General features: G+C 45.9%; 1 protein-coding gene across 22 annotated transcripts in view; it reads right to left on the bottom strand.

Moving 5' to 3' along the window:
* The window catches only part of celf2 (cugbp, Elav-like family member 2), a 1037523-nt gene that overhangs the window by 92516 nt on the left and 920955 nt on the right, over positions 1-24052 (bottom strand). For all 22 annotated transcript variants that reach the window (XM_072471059.1, XM_072471057.1, XM_072471058.1 and 19 more), the window contains 2 exons: positions 15527-15575; positions 6309-6443 (listed from right to left, as the gene is read on the bottom strand). In XM_072471059.1, the coding sequence (XP_072327160.1) occupies positions 6309-6443; positions 15527-15575 (184 nt within the window). The remainder of the gene's footprint in view (positions 1-6308; positions 6444-15526; positions 15576-24052) is intronic.

The following is a 24052-nucleotide window of genomic DNA, read 5'->3' as shown; positions in this document are numbered from 1 at the left end:
AGGTCGCCCCTCAACCTCCGTCGTTCCAGTGAGAACAAACCAAGTTTATTCAAGTGCTCCTCATAGCTAATGCCCTCCATCCTGGTAAATCTCTTCTGCACCCTCTCAAAAGCCTCCACATCCTTCTGGTAGTGTGGCGACCAGAATTGAACACTATACTCCAAGTGTGGCCTAACTAAGGTTCTATACAGCTGCAACATGACTTGCCAATTCTTATACTCAATGCTCCGGCCAATGAAGGCAAGCATGCCGTTTGCCTTCTTGACTACCTTCTCCACCTGTGTTGCCCCTTTCAGTGACCTGTGGACCTGTACTCCTAGATCTCTCTGACTTTCAATACTCTTGAGGGTTCTACCATTCACTGTATATTCCCTACCTGTAGGAGCAATCTGAAACGAGGAATCAAGAGGGCTAAAAGGGGTCATGAAATATCTTTAGCAAACAGGGTTAAGGAAATCCCAAAGCCTTTTATTCATATATAAGGAGCAAGAGGGTAACTAGAGAAAGGGTTGGCCCACTCAAGGACAAAGGAGGAAAGTTATGCGTGGAGTCAGAGAAAATGGGTGAGATTCTTAACGAGTACTTTGCATCGGTATTCACCGAGGAGAGGGACATGATGGATGTTTAGGTTAGGGATAGATGTTTGATTACTCTGGGTGAAGTCAGCATAAAGAGGGAAGATGTGTTGGGTATTCTAAAAGGCATTAAGGTGGACAAGTCCCCAGGTCCAGATGGGATCTATCCCAGGTTACTGAGGGAAGTGAGAGAGGAAATAGCTGGGGCCTTAACAGATATCTTTGCAGCATCCTTGAACACGGGTGAGGTACCGGAGGACTGGAGAATTGCTAATGTTGTCCCTTTGTTTAAGAAAGGTAGCAGGGATAATCCAGGTAATTATAGACCGTTGAGCCTGACGTCAGTGGTAGGGAAGCTGCTGGAGAAGATACTGAGGGATAGGATCTATTCCCATTTGGAAGAAAATGGGCTTATCAGTGATAGGCAACATGGTTTTGTGCAGGGAAGGTCATGTCTTATCAACTTCATAGAATTCTTTGAGGAAGTGACAAAGTTGATTGATGAGGGAAGGGCTGTAGATGTCATGTACATGGACTTCAGTAAGGCATTTGATGAGGTTCCCCATGGTAGGCTGATGGAGAAAGTGAAGTCTCATGGGGTTCAGGGTGTACTAGCTAGATGGATAAAGAACTGGCTGGGCAACAGGAGACAGAGAGTAGTAGTGGAAGGGAGTTTCTCAAAATGGAGAACTGTGACCAATGGTGTTCCACAGGGATCCGTGCTGGGTCCACTGTTGTTTGTGATATACATAAATGATCTGGAGGAAGGTACAGGTGGTCTGATTAGCAAGTTTGCAGATGACACTAAGATTGGTGGAGTAGCAGATAGTGAAGGGGACTGTCAGAGAATACAGCGGAATATAGATAGATTGGAGAGTTGGGCGGAGAAATGGCAGATGGAGTTCAATCCGGGCAAATGCGAGGTGATGCATTTTGGAAGATCCAATTCAAGAGCGAACTATACGGTAAATGAAAAAGGCCTGGGGAAAATTGATGTACAGAGAGATCTGGGTGTTCAGGTCCATTGTACCCTGAAGGTGGCTGCGCAGGTCGATAGAGTGGTCAAGAAGGCATACGCCATGCTTTCCTTCATCGGAAGGGGTATTGAGTACAAGAGTTGGCAGGTCATGTTACAGTTGTATAAGACTTTGGTTCGGTCACATTTGGAATACTGCGTTCAGTTCTGGTCGTCAAATTACCAAAAGGATGTGGATGCTTTGGAGAAGGTGCAGAGGAGGTTCACCAGGATGTTGCCTGGTATGGAGGGCGCTAGCTATGAAGAGAGGTTGAGTAGATTAGGATTATTTTCATTAGAAAGACGGAGGTTGAGGGGGAACCTCATTGAGGTCTCCAAAATCATGAGAGGTATAGACAGTGTGGATAGCAAGAAGCTTTTTCCCCAGAGTGGGGCACTCAATTACTAGGGGTCACGAGTTCAAGGTGAGAGGGGAAAAGTTTAAGGGAGATATGCGTGGAAAGTTCTTTACGCAGAGGGTGGTGGGTGCCTGGAACGCATTGCCGGCGGAGGTGGTAGAGGCGGGCACGATAGCGTCATTTAAGATGTATCTAGACAGATACATGAATGGGCAGAGAGCAGAGGGATACAGATCCTTAGAAAATAGGTGACAGTTTTAGATAGAGGATCTGGATCGGCGCAGGCTTGGAGGGCCGAAGGTCCTATTCCTGTGCTGTAATTTGTCTTTGTTCTTTGTTCTATGTAGACTTGGAGACAAACGCAATTCCTAGCTGGCTTCTCTTCTGAAGCAAGACAGAGAACCAATTATGAAATTTGGTGACGACCCAAATGAGATGCCCAAGCCTTGGGCACAGTTGGTTCGGGTTGACAGACGGACTGCTGATTACACAGTAAGCCCTGGGGCTACGCCTTTCTTATATTTGGATAATGGGGGAACCGAGAAAATAGACCAAACAATTCTTTATTAGGAAGCCTGCTTGCAGGTGAAGCTTTGAAGGAACGAGAAGGTGCTTCTCACATCTGCACAGGGAGCCCCCACCGTGGACGATCCACAGAGGCTGGCCTCAGACAGATGCCATCCTTCAAACTTTTAACAAGGAGCAGAAATTGAAATTTTTATTCACTTTGATTTTATTTTAGTGCTAAAATCGATGCCCATTTTTGGAGAAATGGCAGGTCAGTGGCCCATGCATGGGAGGACAGATGGCCAATACTCTAAACACAAATCCCCTGTTTCTCACGGCACAATTTGGAGGGGGAGTAATGGGGAGCTGGAGGAAGCCTCAATAAATGTGTCCTCAGCACGGTGGCGCAGTGGGTTAGCTCTGCTGCCTCACAGCGCCGAGGTCCCAGGTTCAATCCCGGCTCTGGGTCACTGCCCGTGTGGAGTTTGCACATTCTCCCCGTGTTTGCGTGGGTTTCGCTCCCAGAACCCAAAGATGTGCAGGGTAGGTGGATTGGCCACGCTAAATTGCCCCTTAATTGGAAAAAATGAATTGGGTACTCTAAATTTATAAAAAATAAATGTGTCCTAGTTAATTCTATCTAGGCTGTATGTAAAAGTTATCAACGGGAACGGGCTCAAATAGGTTTTTAACACCTCCATCCACCCCGGTTCAAATTTTCCTGAAAATTAATCTCACTAGTGAAATTTAAAAATACTACAGGACTCCCTCCCTCGTGTGTGCGTGGAAGAAAAATTTATATGCTTCAGAGTACCTGGGAGGAACTGACAATAAAGTTACAATTGTCAGCTTTATCTTTTCTTGAGCTCCCTATGTTGCTCTCGACAACTGATAAAGCATCCTTGTCAAGGGTGGAAGCGTACACGGATGGGGCCAACATAAGAGTCTGCCCTGCTAAATATTCAGTGTTGGTTATCTTCCGGCCGGCAAGAATGGGCTAATGGAAAGAACAGTTGTCACCTTAATTTTTTTTTAAATTTGCAATCATGCATTAGTTTCTGCATTTCCTCCAACCTGATAAAGACTATCTGTGCCCACGGTAAGGCTACAGAATGTAATTTCCGTCTGTCTGACATGATCAGAGGCAAACCACTTTCCTTGCTGTCAAAGAGCGCACTTTCTAACACATCTATTACCTCTGTCATCTAGATCAGAAGAAGTCTATCTTTTACGTGAATGTTAAACTACCCGCATGATTTAAGAGAGGGGAACAGAAAAAATAATAAAAAAAGAGGTAACGCTGCGACGTTGGGCTCGATAAAAGTTAACAGGGAAACGGGCAGAATCCACACGGATTTGGTGTCACCCTGGTGGGGTTGTAGCTGTTTGGGAATACACAGCCGTAACCTGATAAACTCCATTTAAACAAGAAAAGGTAACTAGTCTGTCGTTTTTAATCTAGGATAAATTGGTGATTAAATGGGCTCAGCCTTCTCTTGGAGTAATGACACAGGGTCTGTGTCTGAACAATGTTTATTCTAAACCTCAGTCTGTGCTATTATTTTTCATTTAATTTAGTGCTTTATTATTTTCCTCCTACCTTTGGTCCATCGGAAACCAAGAGTAAGCAGCAAAGACAGACCCCGAGAGCTCGAGTAAATGAGATGCAGATAAAGGGAGACAAAAGCAGAAAATGCTGCAAATGCACTGCAGCGACTGGAGGGAGGGGATGTGCAGAAACATTTTGAGGAGGGGGTCCCTGCAGCAAGTGCGATGGCCGGAGAATTCTCTCTCAGACTGCCTCCTTTCTACCTGTATTGACAGGAGTCATAGATTTGCTTACTGAAGTTTACAAGTTGAGCCCAGAACCTAGTAAGGCCTTAATAATCAATGTAATCCCAGGTCCGACCTACCCCACCTCACCCCGTGCCCAAACCATCCACCTCACATCTCTCCCTCTTCCGCAACTTAACCGGGCTGTATAAATGTGCGCTGTGCTAAACTGAGATTGGTCGTTCCCGCTGTTACAATGTCTGACGTCAGAAAAATTGTTGAGGCTGCAGGGATGAATGGGGAGTGGGTGAATGGAGGACACAATTTATACTCCGCGATGATCATTCTGTATGGTGGGTGGTGGAGGGGCATGGTGTGGAATCCAACACAGAGAGGCTCTGAAAATAATTACCCCTACGTTCTGTTTTGTTATGCTCTTGTCGTGCCATAAGCTGCTTCCTTGATGTGCACTCTGACAAAGGAAGGTTCAGACTTGGAGATTGCTTTAACACGTTTATTAAACTATTAACAATTCTCCTACTTGGATTCGACGCTACTGTAAATCCTGCTATGGCTACTCAGACTGACTAACTAGTCTGCTACAATCCATGTGGTGGGAGTGATGTTCAATCAACCCTGTGTCTGTACTCACTGAGAGTCTCCACTGGAAAGGGACTGAGCATGTGTGATGTGCCCTTTTATATGGGTTGGTGTAATGCCCTCCTGTGGTAGTGTCATCTCTGTGTGTATCGTGACTGCCCATTGGTCGTGTCCTATCTTATTGACCTATTGGTTGATTGTCTGTGTGTCATGTCTCTGGTGCTCCCTCTAGTGTCTCGCTAGGTGTAGTGTATGTACATTAACCCTTTGTGTACTTACAGTAATATATCGCCACACGCTCCTGGAGTTTATGTTTTTATTCTGCCTTCCCAAAAACTTCTACTTTCAAGGCCTGAAGATTCCAATGCTGGAGGGTGGGGGAGTTCCTCAGTGCATTTTTATATAATAACGTCAGACATTTCTTCAAATATCTGTTTGATTTCAATACAGTCACTCTCTCCATCCCTGCGTGATCTAACTAGGCTGGACATGTGTTTGGGGTGGGGCAATCTTTTCAAGCCCATGATGCTGCTCTCGGTGGGAGTATGGGAAAACAGCTCAAATGTTATTTTGTGAGTTTTAATTAATGAGGGCAGCGAGGAGATGAGCTGGCGATTAAGAGGAGGACTTTGCGGAAAATGGTTAGGTAAACGATTGTGTTCTCTTGGTTACAAGCACATGACACAATGTGTGTGTGTGGGGGGGGGGGGGGGGGGGGGGGAGGAGGAGGTGGTAAACATCTTTCAAACCCATCATGAATCTTTGGGTGAATCCCTTCCGCAATGTATGAAGTGGCTTGCTAAGCACCCTTGGTGAAGTCAGTGCAGCCTTGCCTACAATTAGGTCATTGCATCTTGTCCAGTTTCCCTCTGTGGGTGGGGGAGGGTCGAGGGAAGAGTTAGAACTGAGGCCCTAATCTCCAAAGCATTGTGGTCTTGTCTGATATTCATAAAAGTATTTGCAAATTCATTTCCTCCTCAACTTCAAGATTTATTTCCCCCTTTGTAACACTAAATTGCTACTGCAATCTCAGACGGCTAAACCTAGTCTCCTGTGTCCAACAGAACAAGATGGTTTTGAAACATTTCAAAACTTAAATTAAATAACTACTGGTGACAAGATTGAAGGTTATCAACCTTGTCACAATTGGGGAACTTTAATAGGACTAAAACCACTTGGTAATAAGAGTAAAAAAATTATTTTCTGGTTGCCTTTTGAAACACTGCCATGGCAGGAGTCAAGGTTTAATGATAAAATGACTGAAGAGAATGGCATGAGATAGAATCCAGTGATTAATGTATCAGCATCATGGGCTTAAAATATCTTACTGGAGGAGTTTAGAGAGTTAACATTATGCTGGAGGAGATATATTGATATGTAACGTTTTGAATGGAAGATGCACCATTCTACTTCACTGCCTGTGACAGATGGTTCCAATTAGCACAGGGAAACAACAGACAGGATGGATTGCACACTTGCCTCGACTCAACCCATCAGGTCCTCGTAGAATTCGGCATTCCTCTATCTGCCCGAATGTGGAGAACATCACTCTGATATCGTTCTCGTTACACTTTTTCGAAACCATCCCTATGAACAACTTTCGATCTTCCACAGCTGGAAGGGACAAGAAAAGAAGAAAAAGCAGGAGGGAATTAATTGTAATGTTTGGTCACCTTCTCCAGAGAGCAACATTTCGCTCATGCAATCGGCACTGAGGTGAGACGGTACGAGGTGGCGCTGATATCAGTTACAGCCCCTAGACAAGAGTATTATTTTTTAAATCTCCCTCCGAATGAGCTTACGGCTGAGTATTAGTTTGAATAACAAATCAAATTGTGAAAAATGCATGTTGCCACCACTACCCCCCCCCCCCCCCCCCCCACCCACCCACCCGCCCCTTGGATATAGATCCGGCTTCAACAAAAGGTAATTAGAAGTGAAATGAACAATGCCCTTCCGTTCAACAGCCTGCCATCAGTTTTACAATAATATTCTTTATGAATTAATGCAAGCACGCAGGCTGACATACGTCATATTCCAAATGCTTAAGTGTTTAATAATGTGCATCTGGATTGTTGCATTTTACAACCACAAACACTCAATAAAATGGAAATCAAATTGACTGTAAATTAAGCCATCAAAAGGCACATGTTGTGAACTGTTTAACAGAATGATTTTCACCAGGAAACGCGAATGGCAGAACCTGCACACTTAAATTCCTCAATGGTGTTGCAACACAGTATCCAAAAGGAAGTTAGTTCCCTGGAGTTTTAATAAACAGCGTGTAGTCATAGGCCTTCATTGGAAATTTAGGATCACGCCTTTATCGCCATGGATCTGTGTCACTGTTGCAAACGAACAAACTAAATTGGCACCACCTCAGGGTTCAACTGACAGCAGCTACCTAGCTACACGGACAAAAAAAACCCATGCATATTTAAACACACTAGGTTTCCAGTCAGATTCAGCGCAGTCCAGATCAGAACTGGAGTGAGAAAACTGTCATTAGCCTCAAGCTCATTATTCTATTTCCAGAGCAGATGGTGTCATCAGCTAATCAACATTTTTCAAACAGTGAGAATTTTGTTCCTCACGGTTGAATTTTAAGAACACAAAAAAAACCCTGAAATTTATCTCAAAATGATGGATGTTTGCTATTTTTGTAACCCAAAAAATAATGTTCCCCGATTGATATGGTAAATCCAGTCATTAGTTACCAGGTTTTGGCTGTTCCATACGTCTGTATAAACACTGAGGTACTGCTCCACTCCAACTTTGTACCACAGAACGCCGTGAATTGGCTCCATTGCCTGCAGTTTTTTTTTTTTTCTTTTTTAAAATTAGAGTACCCAATTCATTTATTACCAATTAAAGGGCAATTTAGCGTGGCCAATCCACCTACCCTGCACATCTTTGAGTTGTGGGGGCGAAATCCACACAGACACAGGGAGAATGTGCAAACTCCACACGGACAGTGACCCAGAGCCGGGATCGAACTTGGGACCTCGGCGCCGTGAGGCATCAGGGCTAACCCACTGCGCCGCCGTGCCGCCCTGCCTATCGTTGTTTTGAGCATCTGTGTCCTGGGGCTTTGAGGACTTGGTAATGGATGAGCTTGTTAGCCCTCTAATTGTTGAGCTTGTCTGTTGATCCTGAATGTGAACACTTTCTGTTGTCCAGCTCCTGTGAGTAGGACTGATTCCAGGCTCCAAGTACATCGGAATATAGGAAGAGAGGGAGACCCCTTGGGCCTGTCTGGCAATGCAGTTAGATCACGGTTGACCTATACCTTAATCTCAGCCACCCACCTCGACTCCATAGCCTTTAATACCCTTATCTGACAAGAAAGTATTCAACTTGAAGAACATCAATAATGGTTTTAATGGGTGCATTTTGCCTGCCATCTCCACTGATGATAGGTTGTGATTGGTCCCAATGGCAACGTCTCTGCACTTCATGCAAAGTATTGAAAGGGGATTAAAAGCTTCAGCTGGAGGAAAGGTCACTGGAACAGGACACCAGAGAGTTGCTGTCATTTGTCTTAAACACCGATAAGGGGCGGCCCAGTGGCGCAGCGGTTAGCACTGCTGCCTCACAGTGTCAAGGACCTGGGTTCAATCCCGGCCCCGGGTCACTTGTCCGTGTGGCGTTTGCACATTCTCCCCGTCTTTGTGTGGGTCTCAACCCCACAACCTAAAGATGTGCAGGTAGGTGGATTGGCCACGCTAAATAGCACCTTAATTGGAAAAAAATTGCCCCTTAGTGTCCAAAAGGTTAGGTGTGGTTATGGGGATAGGGTGGAAGTGTGGGCTTAAGTAGGGTGCTCTTTCCAAGGGCCGGTGCAGGCTCGATGGGCCAAACGGTCTCCTTCTGCACTGTAAATTCTATGATTCTAAATTTTAAAAAAAGAAAACACCGATATGAGTCAGCGCCTTCAGGAGAGGTGGAAAGGGGGAGAGGAACAGAGGGCAGCACGGTAGCACAGTGGTTAGCACAGTTGATTCACAGCTCCTGGGTTCCAGGTTTGATTCCCAGCTTGGGTCACTGTCTCAGCCATGATAAATTGCCCAAAAAGGTTAGGTGGGGTTACTGGGTTACAGGGATCGGGTGGAGGCATGGACTTGGGTGCTGTTTCCAAGAGCCGGTGCAGGCTCGATGGGCCGAATGGCCTCCTTCTGCACTGTAAACTCTATGATTCTATAAACAATAACAAAGCACATTAAAGGTGCTTCACGGGATGGGGGGGGGGGGGGGGGGGGGGGGGACTTATCAAGCAAAATTTGACACTGAGCCCATAAGGAGATATTAGGACAGCTGACTTAAAGCTTGGTCAAACAGGTAGGTTTTATGGAGTTTCTTAACCAACATGGGCACTTAAGTGTTACAAACCAGAACGTCTTTAGTTTGCTGCAAGCTGGTAAATTTTGATCACAAGCTAGGCAGTGGGCTGAGAATGCTTGCGGGAGACATCAGTAATCTAGGCACAGAAATGAAAGAGACAGAGAACGCTTCTCTCCTTCAGCTCCCTTTGTAATTTCCTGACCTGAACCTCGCAGGATTCACGAGGGATATTGCCGATTGCTGCAAATGGCTTATATCCACCAGAATTCTGCCAGTGATTCAGACCTACTGCTAATGATAATTTTCATAAATGCCCTGAGGAAGTGTTGAACTGTTAGAGGTGTAATTCTTCACTGGCAATCTGCAAAAGTGCTGTTCCAAATTATTTGTTCTTGAGACGTGGGCATGGACACATTTATACCCATCTGCTTAGATGACCTGAGAATATATGAATGGGTCTTCACCATATCCACTCGAGTGAGTGGGTGGATGGCGTTAGGAAACCACGGTGATAAATGGAATGGGTATGCCTAAGTTCGCATAGCGTTAGACGTGGACCATGATATTGCTGCTCTTGTCATCCTTCATGAGAGAGGTTAAGGAGCAGCAGAGGGGTGTAGATAAGGTAAGGTTGATTTGCTAAAGCGCATCCTGTAGATAGTTCATGATGAGGCCACAGTGTGCTGAAAAGAAAGCTTGCATTTATTTAGTCTTGATGACTAATTGATTATTTAGGTCATCAATTAGTAAGATGACCTAAGGTGCTTCACAGGAGTGATTATCAAATAAAACCTGCCATTGAAGTCCGGTCAGAGGAGACACAATCAAGGTGAGTGAATAGTCCTTCATTCAAATCAATTTTGTGATCTTGGACCAGTTACTCTCATCACCCTGCTAACTCGAGAACTGAATAACATCAACCACGTTGGCATAAATCAGCTAATCTCAGCCACAAATGGGAGCTTTACAGCTGCCATAGAACTTCACCCACAGCTTTATCTGAGATTATGGACCCCAGTGAGAACATTGGGCATGATAATCTGACTGGCTAGGCTAACACGACATCACAAATCCAGTCAAATTCTAGGATAAAATCTCCTGTCACTTCACTTGTGATTCAAGGCTGCCTTTTCGTAAATTGACAACAGCTCCCATTCATTTTTTGGGCTGGATATTAACTCAAATATTCTCCCTCGTATTCAAATTTGTTGAAATCCATTTCCGAATTCAGAGCTCCATGCATCCACGAAGAAAGCCACCTTCTCCTGCTTGTGATCTTACTCTCTTGCGTACTGAAGAATATTCTAGTTAGTTGACTATTTCATAATTAGGAATGGAGTGCTATGATACAAAAATGTTGCTTACAGCTTTCACGTCTCCATGTAGATTGAAGGACACTCCGGTTTCCTCCCACAAGTCCCGAAAGACGTGCTGTTAGGTGAATTGGACATTCTGAATTCTCCCTCTGTGTACCCGAACAGGCGCCCGAGTGTGGCGACTAGGGGATTTTCACAGTAACTGCATTGCAGTGTAAATGTAAGCCTACTTAGAATCATAGAATTTAGAGTGAGAAGGAGGCCATTCGGCCCATCGAGTCTGCACCGGCTCTTGGAAAGAGCACCCTACTTGAGCCCACACCTCCACCCTATCCCCGTAACCCAACCTAATCTTTTGCACACAGAGGGGCAATTTAGCATGGCCAATCCACCCAACCTGCATATCTTTGGACTGCGGAGCACCGGAGGAAACTCACGCAGACACGGGGAGAAAGTGCAGACTCCACACAGTCACCCGAGGCCGGAAATGAATCCGTGACCCTGGAGCAGTGAGGCAGCAGTGCTAACCACTGTGCCGTCCACTTGTGACACTAATAAAGATTATTAGATTATTATTATGCCTATCAGTCGATAAGCAAATTAAAACCCTCTCAGTTGCTTTTATAATAACAAAGTGATCAGGGAGCAAGAACACATTCCCCAAAATAAAAGACAGCTGTAACATTATTCCAAATGTGGTCCCAGTGGCTCCTAAGCTTTAGCTTTGTACAGTAGTAATATTGCATTTATATAGTGCCTTTGAAATTGAAACATCTCAAAGAGCTTCATGCACTCCACATGGTGAATTGCTGTTTGAATCGAATCCTAGGCAAATGACCAACACCAGAGAATCACAAAATTATATTCTCGGGACATATATGTTATCTTAAAGGCAGTGCTGAATTTAATGTTTTATCCAATTGACTGCTAACAATTCAACTAGATCCCATCAACAGGATTAAAAGTGTCTGATAGTCCTTCAGCGTAAGAAAAACGGTTCGTGGGGAATTGATGTTCTGCCACTCAACTCGCAGCGTTGAATCAACACTCGTATCGTTCTTTCAGCATTTCTCAAGGCTTCAAGCCTGTGGATTTCTGTATCTCCTTTAGTCTTCATTTTCTCTTCGAATTTTCAGCGTTTCAAAATTCAAGCTTCCTATTGGCAAGTCGGAGGCAGGATTTCTGGCTGAATTTTGATTATCTCCAGGGCTTCTGATAAATGTCCTGTATCATCACTTTGGTTACATCAGCCAGCTTAGCATAGAGCAGGGATTGAACGCGTGTGGCAATACTCACCTACATGGCTCAGTTGCAAACTGGGAAGTGCCCTTGCCAACTGAGTCATGGGAACGATCCATGCCAACCACAGAGTTATTGGCAAAGGTTTTAACCTCTCTGTTGACACATGAAATGATGGATACTGTCTGCGTTGCTTGCAATCAGTGGATTGATGAAAATGGCATTCACCTCTTCCACATTGCCTCCTTCCCCTAAAACCCTTTGATACAAAGGCTGGTGCAAATCCAATGAGTAATCAGTCATTGTAGAAACAGCCTCCAAAGTGTCTCATTTAATTAGCCAGCTTCCTGTTTGTTAATGTCAACATATGGTATTTAATTACAGTCTGAAAATTCATAAGCATACTCATTATGAATTTGATGACAACTTAATCTATAATTACTATTACTTGAAAACTGTTTTTTGAGCGTCATTTGTTTTAGAAGCTGCAATATTATCAAACATTTTAAAATGTATTGTGTCAAAGACCACAAAATTCTTTCTGAAAGGGATTCAAGATAAATGAGAGGGTCCCTCAATCACAGAAGTCAAGGTTTCTGCTCTCACATGGTTCCACTTGCAGTTCTGGGTCTCAGTGACAGACAACGTTTGAATCCAGTAGTCAAATGTGGAATTAAAAGATTCATCAGTTCCATGCAAAGGGCACCAGGTCAAGCCAACATAATTATTTTCCGCAGGAATCCATTAGACTCAGTTAAGACTCGACTGCCCTTCTTCATTATCACAAGGTTGCATCTGTTGAAGAGTTCGACAAATACATCGCGAGGTTCTGTCCAGTGAGGGAAACCTATTTGAAGTTAAATTTCACAACTATTGCCTGAGGCATGAAAACTTGACCAAATGCGGAAGGAACTGTTAAGTGTGAAATAAGGGTGATCTAATGTTTTGTATGTTTTACTGAGTGCGTTTGCCCACTGAGACCGCATTAAGGTCAGCTTTGTGCACTGGCCTACGCATCTAGAACCTGGCTTGTGATGGAGCATGCGTGCTCCACGTAGAAACAAAATATCTAGTCAGATACCTCAAAAGTATGAGAAGACAAAATGTGGATGCAAGTGAATCATTGTGCATTCATAGGATCAACGGTAGATCAGGGCTGAGTGCCACCTGGGACATTTTATGAATTGTCTCACATCTTGACTAATTCATGAAAGACAACAGCAATGTCTAGAGCACTAGAGGAATGTGTGGTTCCTCCACCTGCATGTCCACATCAAGAGGACATCTCAATATCAAGAGTACATCTCGACAGATGAGGAAATAAGTGTACATGTGTTTTAGGCACAGGGAAAGCCATTAAGTCTTAGAAGTCCATCTTTTCCTCATAATTAACCCTACATTATCCATCTTCAAAAACTCATTTTTAATTTTGGATTGGATTTGGATTTTGCTTGTTGTCACGTGTACCAAGGTACAGTGAAAAGTAATTGTCTCAAGTCCAGTTATACTGTCCGCTTCAGTGGCCATCTCCCAGCCTCTTTTAAATCACTATTCCCTGAAGTTAAAATGAGTAAGGTTTGACCAGTCCCTCCTGACTAATCCCATGTTTAGGGTACACAAAGGTCACAATTTACTTATGTTCTGCCCTTGTACTAAGCAGCCTGCATCCTGCTTCTGAATTATTGGGTGGGAAACACAACACTATAGTGCCTCTGGTCTAGGTTGAAGGGGAAAAGTACTGAGAAAGGGTTCACGTAAATGTACGAAAAGTGGAAAATAATGTTGGTGAGCTGCAGCCACATAGTATTGTGGGGCATCATATTATTGGGCCGGGTGGGGGGGGGGAAAGAGAGAAGAGAAGGAACATGACCTCCCACTCCACTGTAAGCAAAGTTGGTGTTGAGTTGACTTACCCCATGCCAGCCCACTCCATGGGCATAATGTGCTGTGGGCTGGCTGAATAGATTTAGCCTTTCAGTGGACATTCTGCCCCTCACCAGGGAAGAAGTCACGCTAAGCTGCTGGCCAGTCCGATTGGATCGTAGAGAAAGGCAAGTCCAAGGTCTTGGGCATGGAGTGTTTGGGCAGGTTGGGATCGGGGGAGATGGGTGGGGATGTTGCGTTTTACTGAGGTGAGTAGGAAGAAACGAGTGGGGCTGCACCCCGACGCACAAAAGGCACCCCCAGAAATAGTACCCTTTTCTTTCTTCACGCCCTTTTAAAAAATTGTTATCAAAAAAACAACCTGCCCACTCCCATGCCAACCGATTGTAGCATGGGCAGCGTATTATTGGGATCAATTTGATGGTTAGCAAGCTCAATTGACCCTTGAATGTTTATTTAAGTATGGTGGGTACGCGGCAGGTTTTGGCGAGATTGTGGGGTTGACACCTACCCTATTTTACATGACCCCGTCCCACTGAAAACACATCTGGCAGGGGGATGTAAAGTCCGGCCCATGATGTTCTGGTGACAACAGAGACTGAAATAAAACATAGGACTGGGAACTAAGGTGTTCAGGAAATATAGGGATAGAAAGAAGAGTGTTAGAAACATAGGAACTCGGAGGAGGCCATTTGCCCCCTCGAACCTGCACCACCATTCAATAGGATCATGGCTGATCATCAATCAACACGGCATGGTGGCAGAGAGGAGAGTGCTACTGCTCACAACGGCAGGGACCCAGGTTCAATTCCAACCTCGGGTGACCTGTCTGTGTGGCGTCTGCACATTCTCCCCGTGTCTGTGTGGGTTTCCTCCTGGTGCTCCGGTTTCCTCCCACAGTCCAAAGATGTGCAGGTCATGTGGATTGGCCATGCTGAATAGCTCCTTAGGTGTCCAGGTTAGGTGGGGTTGGAGGGATAGAGTGCTTTTTTGGAGGGTCGGTGCAGACACGATGGGCCGAATGGCCTCTTTGCGCCCTGTAGGAGTTCTCTGATCTCAATGCCATGTTCCTGCCTTCTCGATATCATTAAAATCTGAAAGATTATCTATCTCAAAATGATCTATCTCTTTCTTGAAAACATGCAGTGACTTGGCCTCCACAGCCTTCTGCGGTAGAGAATTCCACAGGTTTACCACCCTTGGAGGGAAGAAACCTTTCTTAATCTCAGTCCTAAAAGGTCTACCCCATCTCCTGAGACTGTGTCCCCTGGTTCTAGACTCCCCAATAGAGAAGAAAACATCCGCCCTCCATCTAATCTGTCCAGCAAAAAAAAAAAAAAATGTTCATTGGGTGTGTGGGTATCATGGTTGGACTATCATTTATTGCCCATCCCTAATTGCTCGTGATGGGTTTTTATGACAATCGATTCACGGATGGCAATTGGACAGGTAAGATAGTGAAGGGGCTTGACAGGGTGGATACGGAGAGGTTGCTTCCCCAATGAGGGAATCTAGAACACAGGAGTACAGTCTCAGGAAAGGAGGCTGATTATTTAGGACTGAGATGAGGAGAATGTCCTTCACTCAAAGGGTTGTTTCTCTTTTTGCATCCTCTCAGTGCCTGGCGTTGTGAAAGCTCCGTTGCTGAATATATTCAAGGCTGGAATAGACAGGTTCTTGATCTCTAATCAAGTGAAATGTGGAGTGGGTGGGAAAAACGGAGCAGGCTGATCCACTCTTGCTCCGATTGCTTCTGTTCGTAGTTAACCGCAAGGGACTGCATCCACCTACATTCAGTGCCCTTGGGAGGAAAGGGAAAACATTGAGGGGACGGGAAAACATTACCAAAAAAACCCAAAACAAAACAGACATAAAAAGTTTCACCTCCCAATCAGACAGTGCAAATACCTTGCTTACCATTTGATTTTTCACTATCAGCCGGTTTCATCTGAATAGGGTGATGCATCTGAAATGAAAGAGAGAACTCATTTTATTCTCTGCAACACAAAAAGTAAAATAACTGCTCCACATAGACACAATTTTGAATATTCCCAGCTGAGCGTTGCTACAGAATAGCATCAATTCTCTCTCCATTATTTAAAATCACAATACCATGAAATGCCAATGGTTCAAATAAAAATGAATGCCTTTTCCATTTTACAAGCAATTCCCTGTCATCATAAGATGCTTATCTCCACATATCCTCAATTATTTGTCAGTTTGTGTAGGATTACGCCGAGGCACCAGCTTTGACCCTTGGCTCGCCCCATTCGGTGGTTGCCTCTACTCTAGGTGACAGCTTACCTATGTGTGATAGTATGAAAACAGGGGATAGTGAATCAGAAACATGTTTTATATCTTTTCTGGCCCAACACCTTCAATGCAAAATCCTTTCCCATGCCAATTTCCCTACAGCTTTGTCCCATGCTATCTTCGTCTTCTCCATCAGCCTCATCTATACAAGATGTCGACAAGATTATGAGGGACATGGATAGAGTGGATGGGTCAGTCACCAGGGGGCATAGGTTTGAGGTCCGTGGGGCAAAGTTTAGAGGAGATGTGTGAGGCAGGTTTTTTACGCAGAGGGTGGTGAGTGCCTGGAACGCGTTGCCAGGGGAGGTTGTGGAAGCAGATACATTAACGGCGTTCAAAAGGCATCTCGACAAACACATGGATAGGATGGGTGTAGAGGGGTATGGCACAAGGACGTGCTGAGGGTTTTGGCCGAGGTTAGCATCATGACCGGTACAGGCTTGGAGGGCCGAAGGGCCTGTTCCTGTGCTGTATCGTTCATTGTTCTTTAACTCCCTTGTCCCTCTGATTTGTGTTTCTATCTATTCCGTCTCTTCATCCAATCAGCTGCCTCTGGCCTGCTGCTTGGGATTTCTTCGCTCAACCTCTCTGCCCCTGCACGGCCTCGAATAGGAATGGCGATCGGGTGGCTTCTTACAAGAAGTGGCCAGTCTTCAGTGTCAATCTTACGGCGGGGGTGGCAAATTGAAATCGTTTTACCCCAACAAAAACGAGAGTCATCCGGACTCGAAACGTTAGCTCCGCTCTCTCTCCAACGATGCTGTCGGACCTGCTGAGATTGTCCAGCCTTTTCTGTTTTTGTGTCAAGATTCCAGCGTCCGCAGTACTTTGCTTTTATGAAAATTTAGCCCTCTTATTTCTCTTGTGTCGGCGCAGACAGGCTTGAACATTTGCTGCCCTGATTTCAGATCTGCAGCATCTGAATGTATGTGTTTTTCCAGCTCTCTATTGTTAATACGATGAACTCTGCTACACCCAGTGTGTCTGAATCAGAACAAGATTACACTCATAAAGAATATTAAACACTTGGGGACTGCTCCTTTTTTTTTGCAGAACATAACACTTCTATTAGATTCAATATTGACCTATAACCATTCCATGGCTCATACCCATTTCCTTCACTGCAGAGAAACAATGGGCAATAAATCGGAGCAGGAAACTGTTTGATCCCTCAACCTCTATAAATTATGGTTTCAAAACAACAGAAAATCAATATTGCAGCAGACGCGGTAGGCACTAGTCACTTTGTCACAAATGAATAAAGTTAATGGCGAGCAGTCTATCGAGGAGTTATGAGTAGAAAATAAAGGGTTATTAATAAGACATTAATATTTGATTGTAATCAGCCATGCATTGCCCAGACTTGCAAACCATTTCATCTTTAAAACAAGCATGGAGGACACTTTCTTGTCTAACAGCTCATCTCTCGGAGGAGCATATTCTTCCATTGCCTCATCGGTTCTGGCAAAGAAACGCCGTCTTCATGTGATGGAAGAAAAGCACACGGCGTTGATAAGTAAGGCACACTGTGGTATCCCGAGTGAGGTTTCCCCAGTGACAGACTGCCCTGGGTGACTCGCTCCATGGTGGTAAGTGGCACTGACCTGGGGCTAAGAGGCCCAGGTAACACCAAACTATCTTTATTTCAGCCTCCTGTGATTCACTCGGTAGAGCCACTCTTCACTGATGATGCCACAAAGCGTTTCCATGCTGTTTAATTTTCAAACCCGACTTCCTGGATGATTTTAATTGTTGTAATTGGATTAGAGGTTCTGTACAAATGCATGAAATGCTAGTTAGCTAACAATCTAAAAAGTAACTTGTGGGTGGGCTAATATTTTTCAAAAAGGCAGCAAAGTTGCGGAGACTGCTTTTAACGCTATAATGTAACTCCCTCTGAAGCTTTAAACATGTGCAAGTGTTACCTCAGCAAAATCAGTCACCTTCAGAAAAGAAGACAACTGGAAAGAGGAACTTGTAGCATAAAACACGAGGAAAGATTTAACAGCATTCTGCATGTGGCTTTTGTAAGAAATGGCAGCAAGGATAGGTCATTTGGCCCTTCAAGGCTTTTTCATCATTTAATAAGATTATGACTTATCATATACCTCGGGCGGGGTTCTCCAATAATGGAGCGATGTCCCCACGCCGGCGTGCAAGGCGGCGCCAACCACTCTGGCGTCAATGGTCCCCGATAATGGGCAATGCTCCCCTTCCTAGGGGCTAGGTTGGCACCGGAGTTGTCCCCGCAGCTCCAGCCGGCGTGAGTATGCGCATGTGCGGAACGGCCAGCGTGGTTCCGCGATGCGCGGAATGGTCGGCGTATTTCTGCGCATGTGTGGGGATTCCCTTCTCCGCGTCGGCCCCCGGGCAATATGGCGGAGCCCTACAGGGGCCTGGCGCGGAGTAAAATAGGCCCCCACGGAACCAGCCCGACAGCCGATCGGTAGGCCCCGATCACGGGCCAGGCCACCGTGGGGGCCCCGCCCCGGGACCAGATCTCCCCCCCCCACCCCCCATCCAGGACGGCCTCCGCAGACTCACCTTCCAGATACCGTCGTGTGGGACCTGAGTAACCCACGCTGGCGGGACTCGGCCGAACTTGTCGCCACTCGGCCCATCGGGGCCCGGAGAATCGCCGCTTTCAACGGCCCCTGACCGGCGCGGCGGGAATCCTGAGGGTGCCCGAGAATCGGCACCGGAGAATGGGGAAGCTGCGTCCCCCCGGGGATTCCCCGACCCGGCGCCAGGTAGGTCGGAGAATCCAGGCCCCCACTCCATCTTCCTGCACCATCCCCATATCCCAGTGAACACATGCTGCACTCCCTTTAGGACCAGTTGATTCTTCCTTTTTAAAAAATATTTAGAGTACCCAATTGTTTTTTTTTCCCAATTAAGGCAATTTGGCGTGGCCGATCCACCTAACCTGCACATCTTTGAAACCCACACAAACACGGGGAGAGTGTGCAAACTCCACATGGACAGTGACTCAGTTATCCTTCCTTAGTTAGAATGAAGATGTGAGTTTATACGAGTACAGCATCATTGTGTAGCATCAGGGACACCCTCAAGACAACTCAGTTTGGTCCCGAAATCAACAACACGATAGAGCTCCCTTAACAAAGCGGAAAGTATGAACAAATTGGGTATGCTGCCGGAAAACCTTTGATGGTGGAAATTAATGAAAAAGCTAAAGAAAACAAAGACTTGCATTTATATAGCGTCTTGCTCAATGTCTCAAAGCGTTTTACAGTCAATGAAGCACTTCTGAAGTGATGTCAGAAATAGAGCAAACAATAAACTCCTACCAATAGCAAAGTGATAATGACCAGATCAGATAATCTGACTAAGTCACAGAGGTCTATAGCACAGGAAGGGCCATTCGGCCCATCACGTATTCACCGGTCAAAAACAACCATCTAAATATTCTACTGTCATTTTCCAGCACTTGTACGTCTTGGCATTCCAAGTGCACATCTAAATACTCCTTAAATGTTATGAGGGTCTCTGCCTCCATCACTCGTCCCGACAGCGAGTTGCAGACTCCCACCACCCTCCAGAGTGAAAATGATTTTCCTCACATTCCCTCTAAACTTCTTGTCCCTCACCTTAAATCTTTGCCCCTTGGTCATTGATTCCCTCCACTAAGGGGAAACGTTTCTTCCTGTCTAATATTGGCCAGTTAAGTAAAGTCATCATAGCCCCAGATGACCATAGGCTGCTTTCCCCTTTGCGGGGGTGAGCTGACTGGTGGTTGTTTAACGTGAAGATCACCGCATCTCAGGCAAGGGGCAAGGTTCATGAATAACTTCAGCCGGTGCGGGAATTGAACCCACGCTGTTGGTCCTTGCTCTGCATCCCAAACCAGCTGTCCAGCCAACTAAACTAAACCAGCTCCTAGAGATCACTCCCCTCCTCTTCTTTGAAACACGGCCACCCAAGCAGGGAGAATGGGCCTCAGTTAAACATCTCTTCCGGGCAGCACAGTGGCACAGTGGGTTAGCCCTGCTGCGCCGAGGTCCCAGGTTCGATCCTGGCTCTGGGTCACTGTCCGTGTGGAGTTTGCACATTCTCCCCGTGTTTGCGTGGGTTTTCCCCCCCACAACCCAAAGATGTGCAGGCTAGGCGGATTGGCCACACTAAATTGCCCCTTAATTGGAAAAGAAAATGAATTGGGTACTCTAAATTTATTTTTAGAAACATCTCTTCCGAAAGACAGCACCTGTTGACAGTGCAGCGCTCCCTCGGTACTGCGCTGAAGTATCAGCATTGAGGTTTATGCTCGAGTCCCGGGGCGGGACTTGAACTCAGAACCTCTGACTGAGAGATTCAGCATTATCAACTTAGTCACGGCACGATGGAGGAGGCAAGGAAAAACAAATCCAAGAGGGTCGTAACATCCTGGCTGAAGGCAACATTTGTGGAAGGGGAAATGCTTGGTTCAAAGTGAGGCAGTTGCTGAGGATCAGAGATTAATCAGGCCACAAGGGGGGCTTTGCAAACAAAGATGAACAATTTTGAATCAATGCATTGTGGATTAAGCCCGTTGGAGGAAGGTGAAAGACAGGAAGTATTAGGCGAGACAGGATAGTATTTGGGCAGTGTAGTCTTCCAGAAATTGTGTATTTTCTTGACTGTAAGTACAAACTCATTCTTTGTATGACTTGTCCTTGAAGTAATCATTTTTCCTGGAATCTATTTTATTCGATAAGAACACGCACACCAAATCTTTTTCTGAAAAGGTGCTCTAGGATAAGAAGAAATATTTAGTCATGTGAATCTTTTGTGGATTGCCAGTCAAGGCCAAGTCTAAGGATTAGTATCAAAGCTGAAAACTTTTCATGTTTCTCCATTTAACTGAGCTCTCTGCAATTTAACAAAAAAAAAAAATCACGCGGCAGTTACATTGCTCAACACAGGTCAGTCAATAACCTACATTTGATTCAATAAATCATCTTGGCTGTAGCCTTTGAGAGTTATACAGAGTCCCTCTTGTGCATCTTATTAACGGCACCCAGTGGTGACCTCTTGAGACAAGAATTCATGATGGTCCATTTTAATGAAGCTGATGCCCATAAAACATTTAACATCTACAAATGAATGTCTAATGGGAGTGCGAGCGGAATACAAAATCAAAATGTGCAAAGGTAACTCATTTCCCAGTTTTATTGAGAGGCCATTGATTAGAAATTAAGGAATTTTTTGATATATATTATCAAATTAATCTCAAATGATGAGTCAGTGGAAGTGTTCAGAAATTAGCACAGACCTTCTAAAAGAGAAGGAATTTACAGAATCCCTACAATGCAGAAGGAGGCATTCGGCACGTCGAGGCTGTACTGACGCTGCGAAAGAGAGCCCCACCTTTGGCCTATTGGACACTAAGGGGTAATTTATCATGACCAATCCACCTAACCTGCACATCTTTGGACTGTGGGAGGAAAACCGGAGCACCCGGAGGAAACCCAAACAGACACGGGGAGGACGACAAACTCCATACAGACAGACACCTGAGGCCGGAATCGAACCCGGATCCCTGGTGCTGAGAGGCAGCAGTGCTAACCACTGTGCTGCCCTATGAACGAAAGTTGAACTCTTTCACTATACCTCAAACTCCTGTTTTACTCCCTCCCTCCTTCTCTTTTTCTCCATTATTCTATTCACAGTTCTTTCTTTCAACTGCATTTTTCTCTCAATTTTTACATTATATTTTCTTCTTTTGCTTTCTCATTCGTTACTTCCCATGCTCTATTTCTCTCCTGCTCACCTTGCCAATTGGGTGAATGTAGAATGCCAGTGTCGATAAGCCTCAGGCAGGCAGTGGGGAAACTGCCAAACATTGGGATGTGGGAGAGGGTCAGACAGAGGCACTGGTATTGAGACAGATATGGGGCAAGGTTGGTGGAGAGATCCGAATTGGATGGGCTGGGTGAAACAGAGACTGTTAGCTCTGTGCTTCACAGCTCCAGGGTCCCAGGTTCGATTCCCGGCTTGGGTCACTGTCTGTGTGGAGTCTGCACGTTCTCATCGTGCCTGCGTGGGTTTCCTCCGGGTGCTCCGGTTTCCTCCCACAGTCCAAAGATGTGCAGGTTCGGTGAACAAAGAAAAGTACAGCACAGGAACAGGCCCTTCGGACCTCCAAGCCCGTGCCAACCATGCTGCCCGACTAAACTACAATCTTCTACGCTTCCTGGGTCTGTATCCCTCTATTCCCATCCTATTCATGTATTTGTCAAGATGCCCCTTAAATGTCACTATCGTCCCTGCTTCCACCACCTCCTCCGGTAGCGAGTTCCAGGCACCCACTACCCTCTGTGTAAAAAACTTGCCTCGGACATCTACTCTAAACCTATGCCCCCTAGTAATTGACCCCTCTACTCTACTGAATTGCCATGATCAATTGCCCTTAGTGTCCAAAAAAGGTTAGGTGGGGTTACTGGGTTATGGGGATAGGGTGGAGGTGTGGGCTTAAGTAGGATGCTCTTTCCAAGGGCCGGTGCAGACTCGATGGGCCAAATAGCCTCCTTCTGCACCGTAAATTCGATGATTAACACTGAAATTCAGAGCACAGTAATAATACTGGTGCAATGGTAATCTCGCTGGGCTGGTATTCCGGAGGCCCAGGTTAATGCCTGTGCATCACTCTCAATTGAATTCATAGCAATTGCTAACACACTCACATATTATTATGTTGCTTTTAACTGCAGGAGTGATTTTTGCTGTTAGTGATCAGGAAAATAAGAAATAGGAACAGCAGCAGGCAAATCAGCCCCGCCGTTCAACTGAACCATAGCTGAGCATTTATTTCAATGCCATTTTCTTGCACGACCTCCATATCCCTCGATGCCTTTAATATCTAAACGTCTGTCGCTCTTTGTCGACCTTTCTCCCCCAGCCAAGCGCCAATCAATACTTCACCACCTGGGGTATTTTCTATAACTGGTATCCCCTTCTTTCCTACCCTTTTTCATTTTCACCCCATCAGTTAAGGCCAATTGGACTGGATGAAGTACAGATAGGATTGAATGAAATTCAATGCAAATAAATTGGAGGCATTACATTTTTGTAAGGAAAAATAAGGAAGTCACACATTACTTGGAAAATAAAAATCCAAATGGAGTAGAGAGGCAAAATGATTTAGAAGTGAAAATACACAAAAACGGGCAGCACGGTGGCGCAGTAGTTAACACTGCTGCCTCACGGACTTCCGGTTGCGGCTATGCTGAGCTAAGTCGCACGTTCGGCAGCTCCCGCCAGAAACGGTTTTTGGGCTCTTTTTAGGGACCCGAGCGGCATTTGTTCGACGGTTCCCAGTGTGGGAAGGTGACAGTACACTTTCCCCGGCACTGTATGGATTGGACCAGGAGTGGAGCGGTGAACAGAGTAATTCTGGTGAAGCGAAAAGTGCGAGAAAGGAAAGCCAAGATGGCGGCGGGTGGAGACCAGGCAGCGTGGGCACTATGGGCGCAAGAGCAGCAGGAGTTTCTCAAGCGCTGCTTCACGGAATTGAAAGCAGAGCTGCTGGAGCCGATGAAGGCTTCGATTGACAAGCTGGTCGAGACCCAGGAGGCCCAAGGGGCAGCGATCCGGGAGGTGCGGCAGAAGGACTCGGAGAATGAGGACGAGATATTGGGCCTGGCGGTGAAGGTGGAGGCGCACGAGGCGCTGCGTAAGAAATGGCAGGAGAAGTTCGAGGACATGGAGAATCGGTCGAGGAGGAAGAACCTGCGGATTCTGGGTATCCCAGAGGGAGTGGAGGGGTCGGATGCTGGAGCATATGTGGTCACGATGCTGAACACGTTGCTGGGCGTGGGTGCCTTCCCGAGGCCCCTGGAGCTGGATGGGGCCCACCGAGTCCTGGCGAGGAGGCCCAAGTCTAACGAGCCGCCGCGGGCGGTATTGGTGCGGTTCCACCGCTTGGTGGACAGGGAGTGTGTCCTAAGATGGGCAAAAAAGGAGCGGAGCAGCAGGTGGGAGAATGCAGAGGTCCGTATACACCAGGACTGGAGCGCGGAGGTGGCCAAGAACAGGGCCGGGTACAATCGGGCTAAGGCAGTTCTGCATCGGAAGGGGGTGAAATTCGGGATGCTGCAGCCGGCGCGACTGTGGGTCACGTTTAAGGACCGGCAC

This window comes from Scyliorhinus torazame, chromosome 13 (genome assembly GCF_047496885.1).
Source record: "Scyliorhinus torazame isolate Kashiwa2021f chromosome 13, sScyTor2.1, whole genome shotgun sequence".
Classification (NCBI taxonomy): domain Eukaryota; kingdom Metazoa; phylum Chordata; class Chondrichthyes; order Carcharhiniformes; family Scyliorhinidae; genus Scyliorhinus; species Scyliorhinus torazame.
This window is presented reverse-complemented; position numbering and strand designations above follow the sequence as displayed.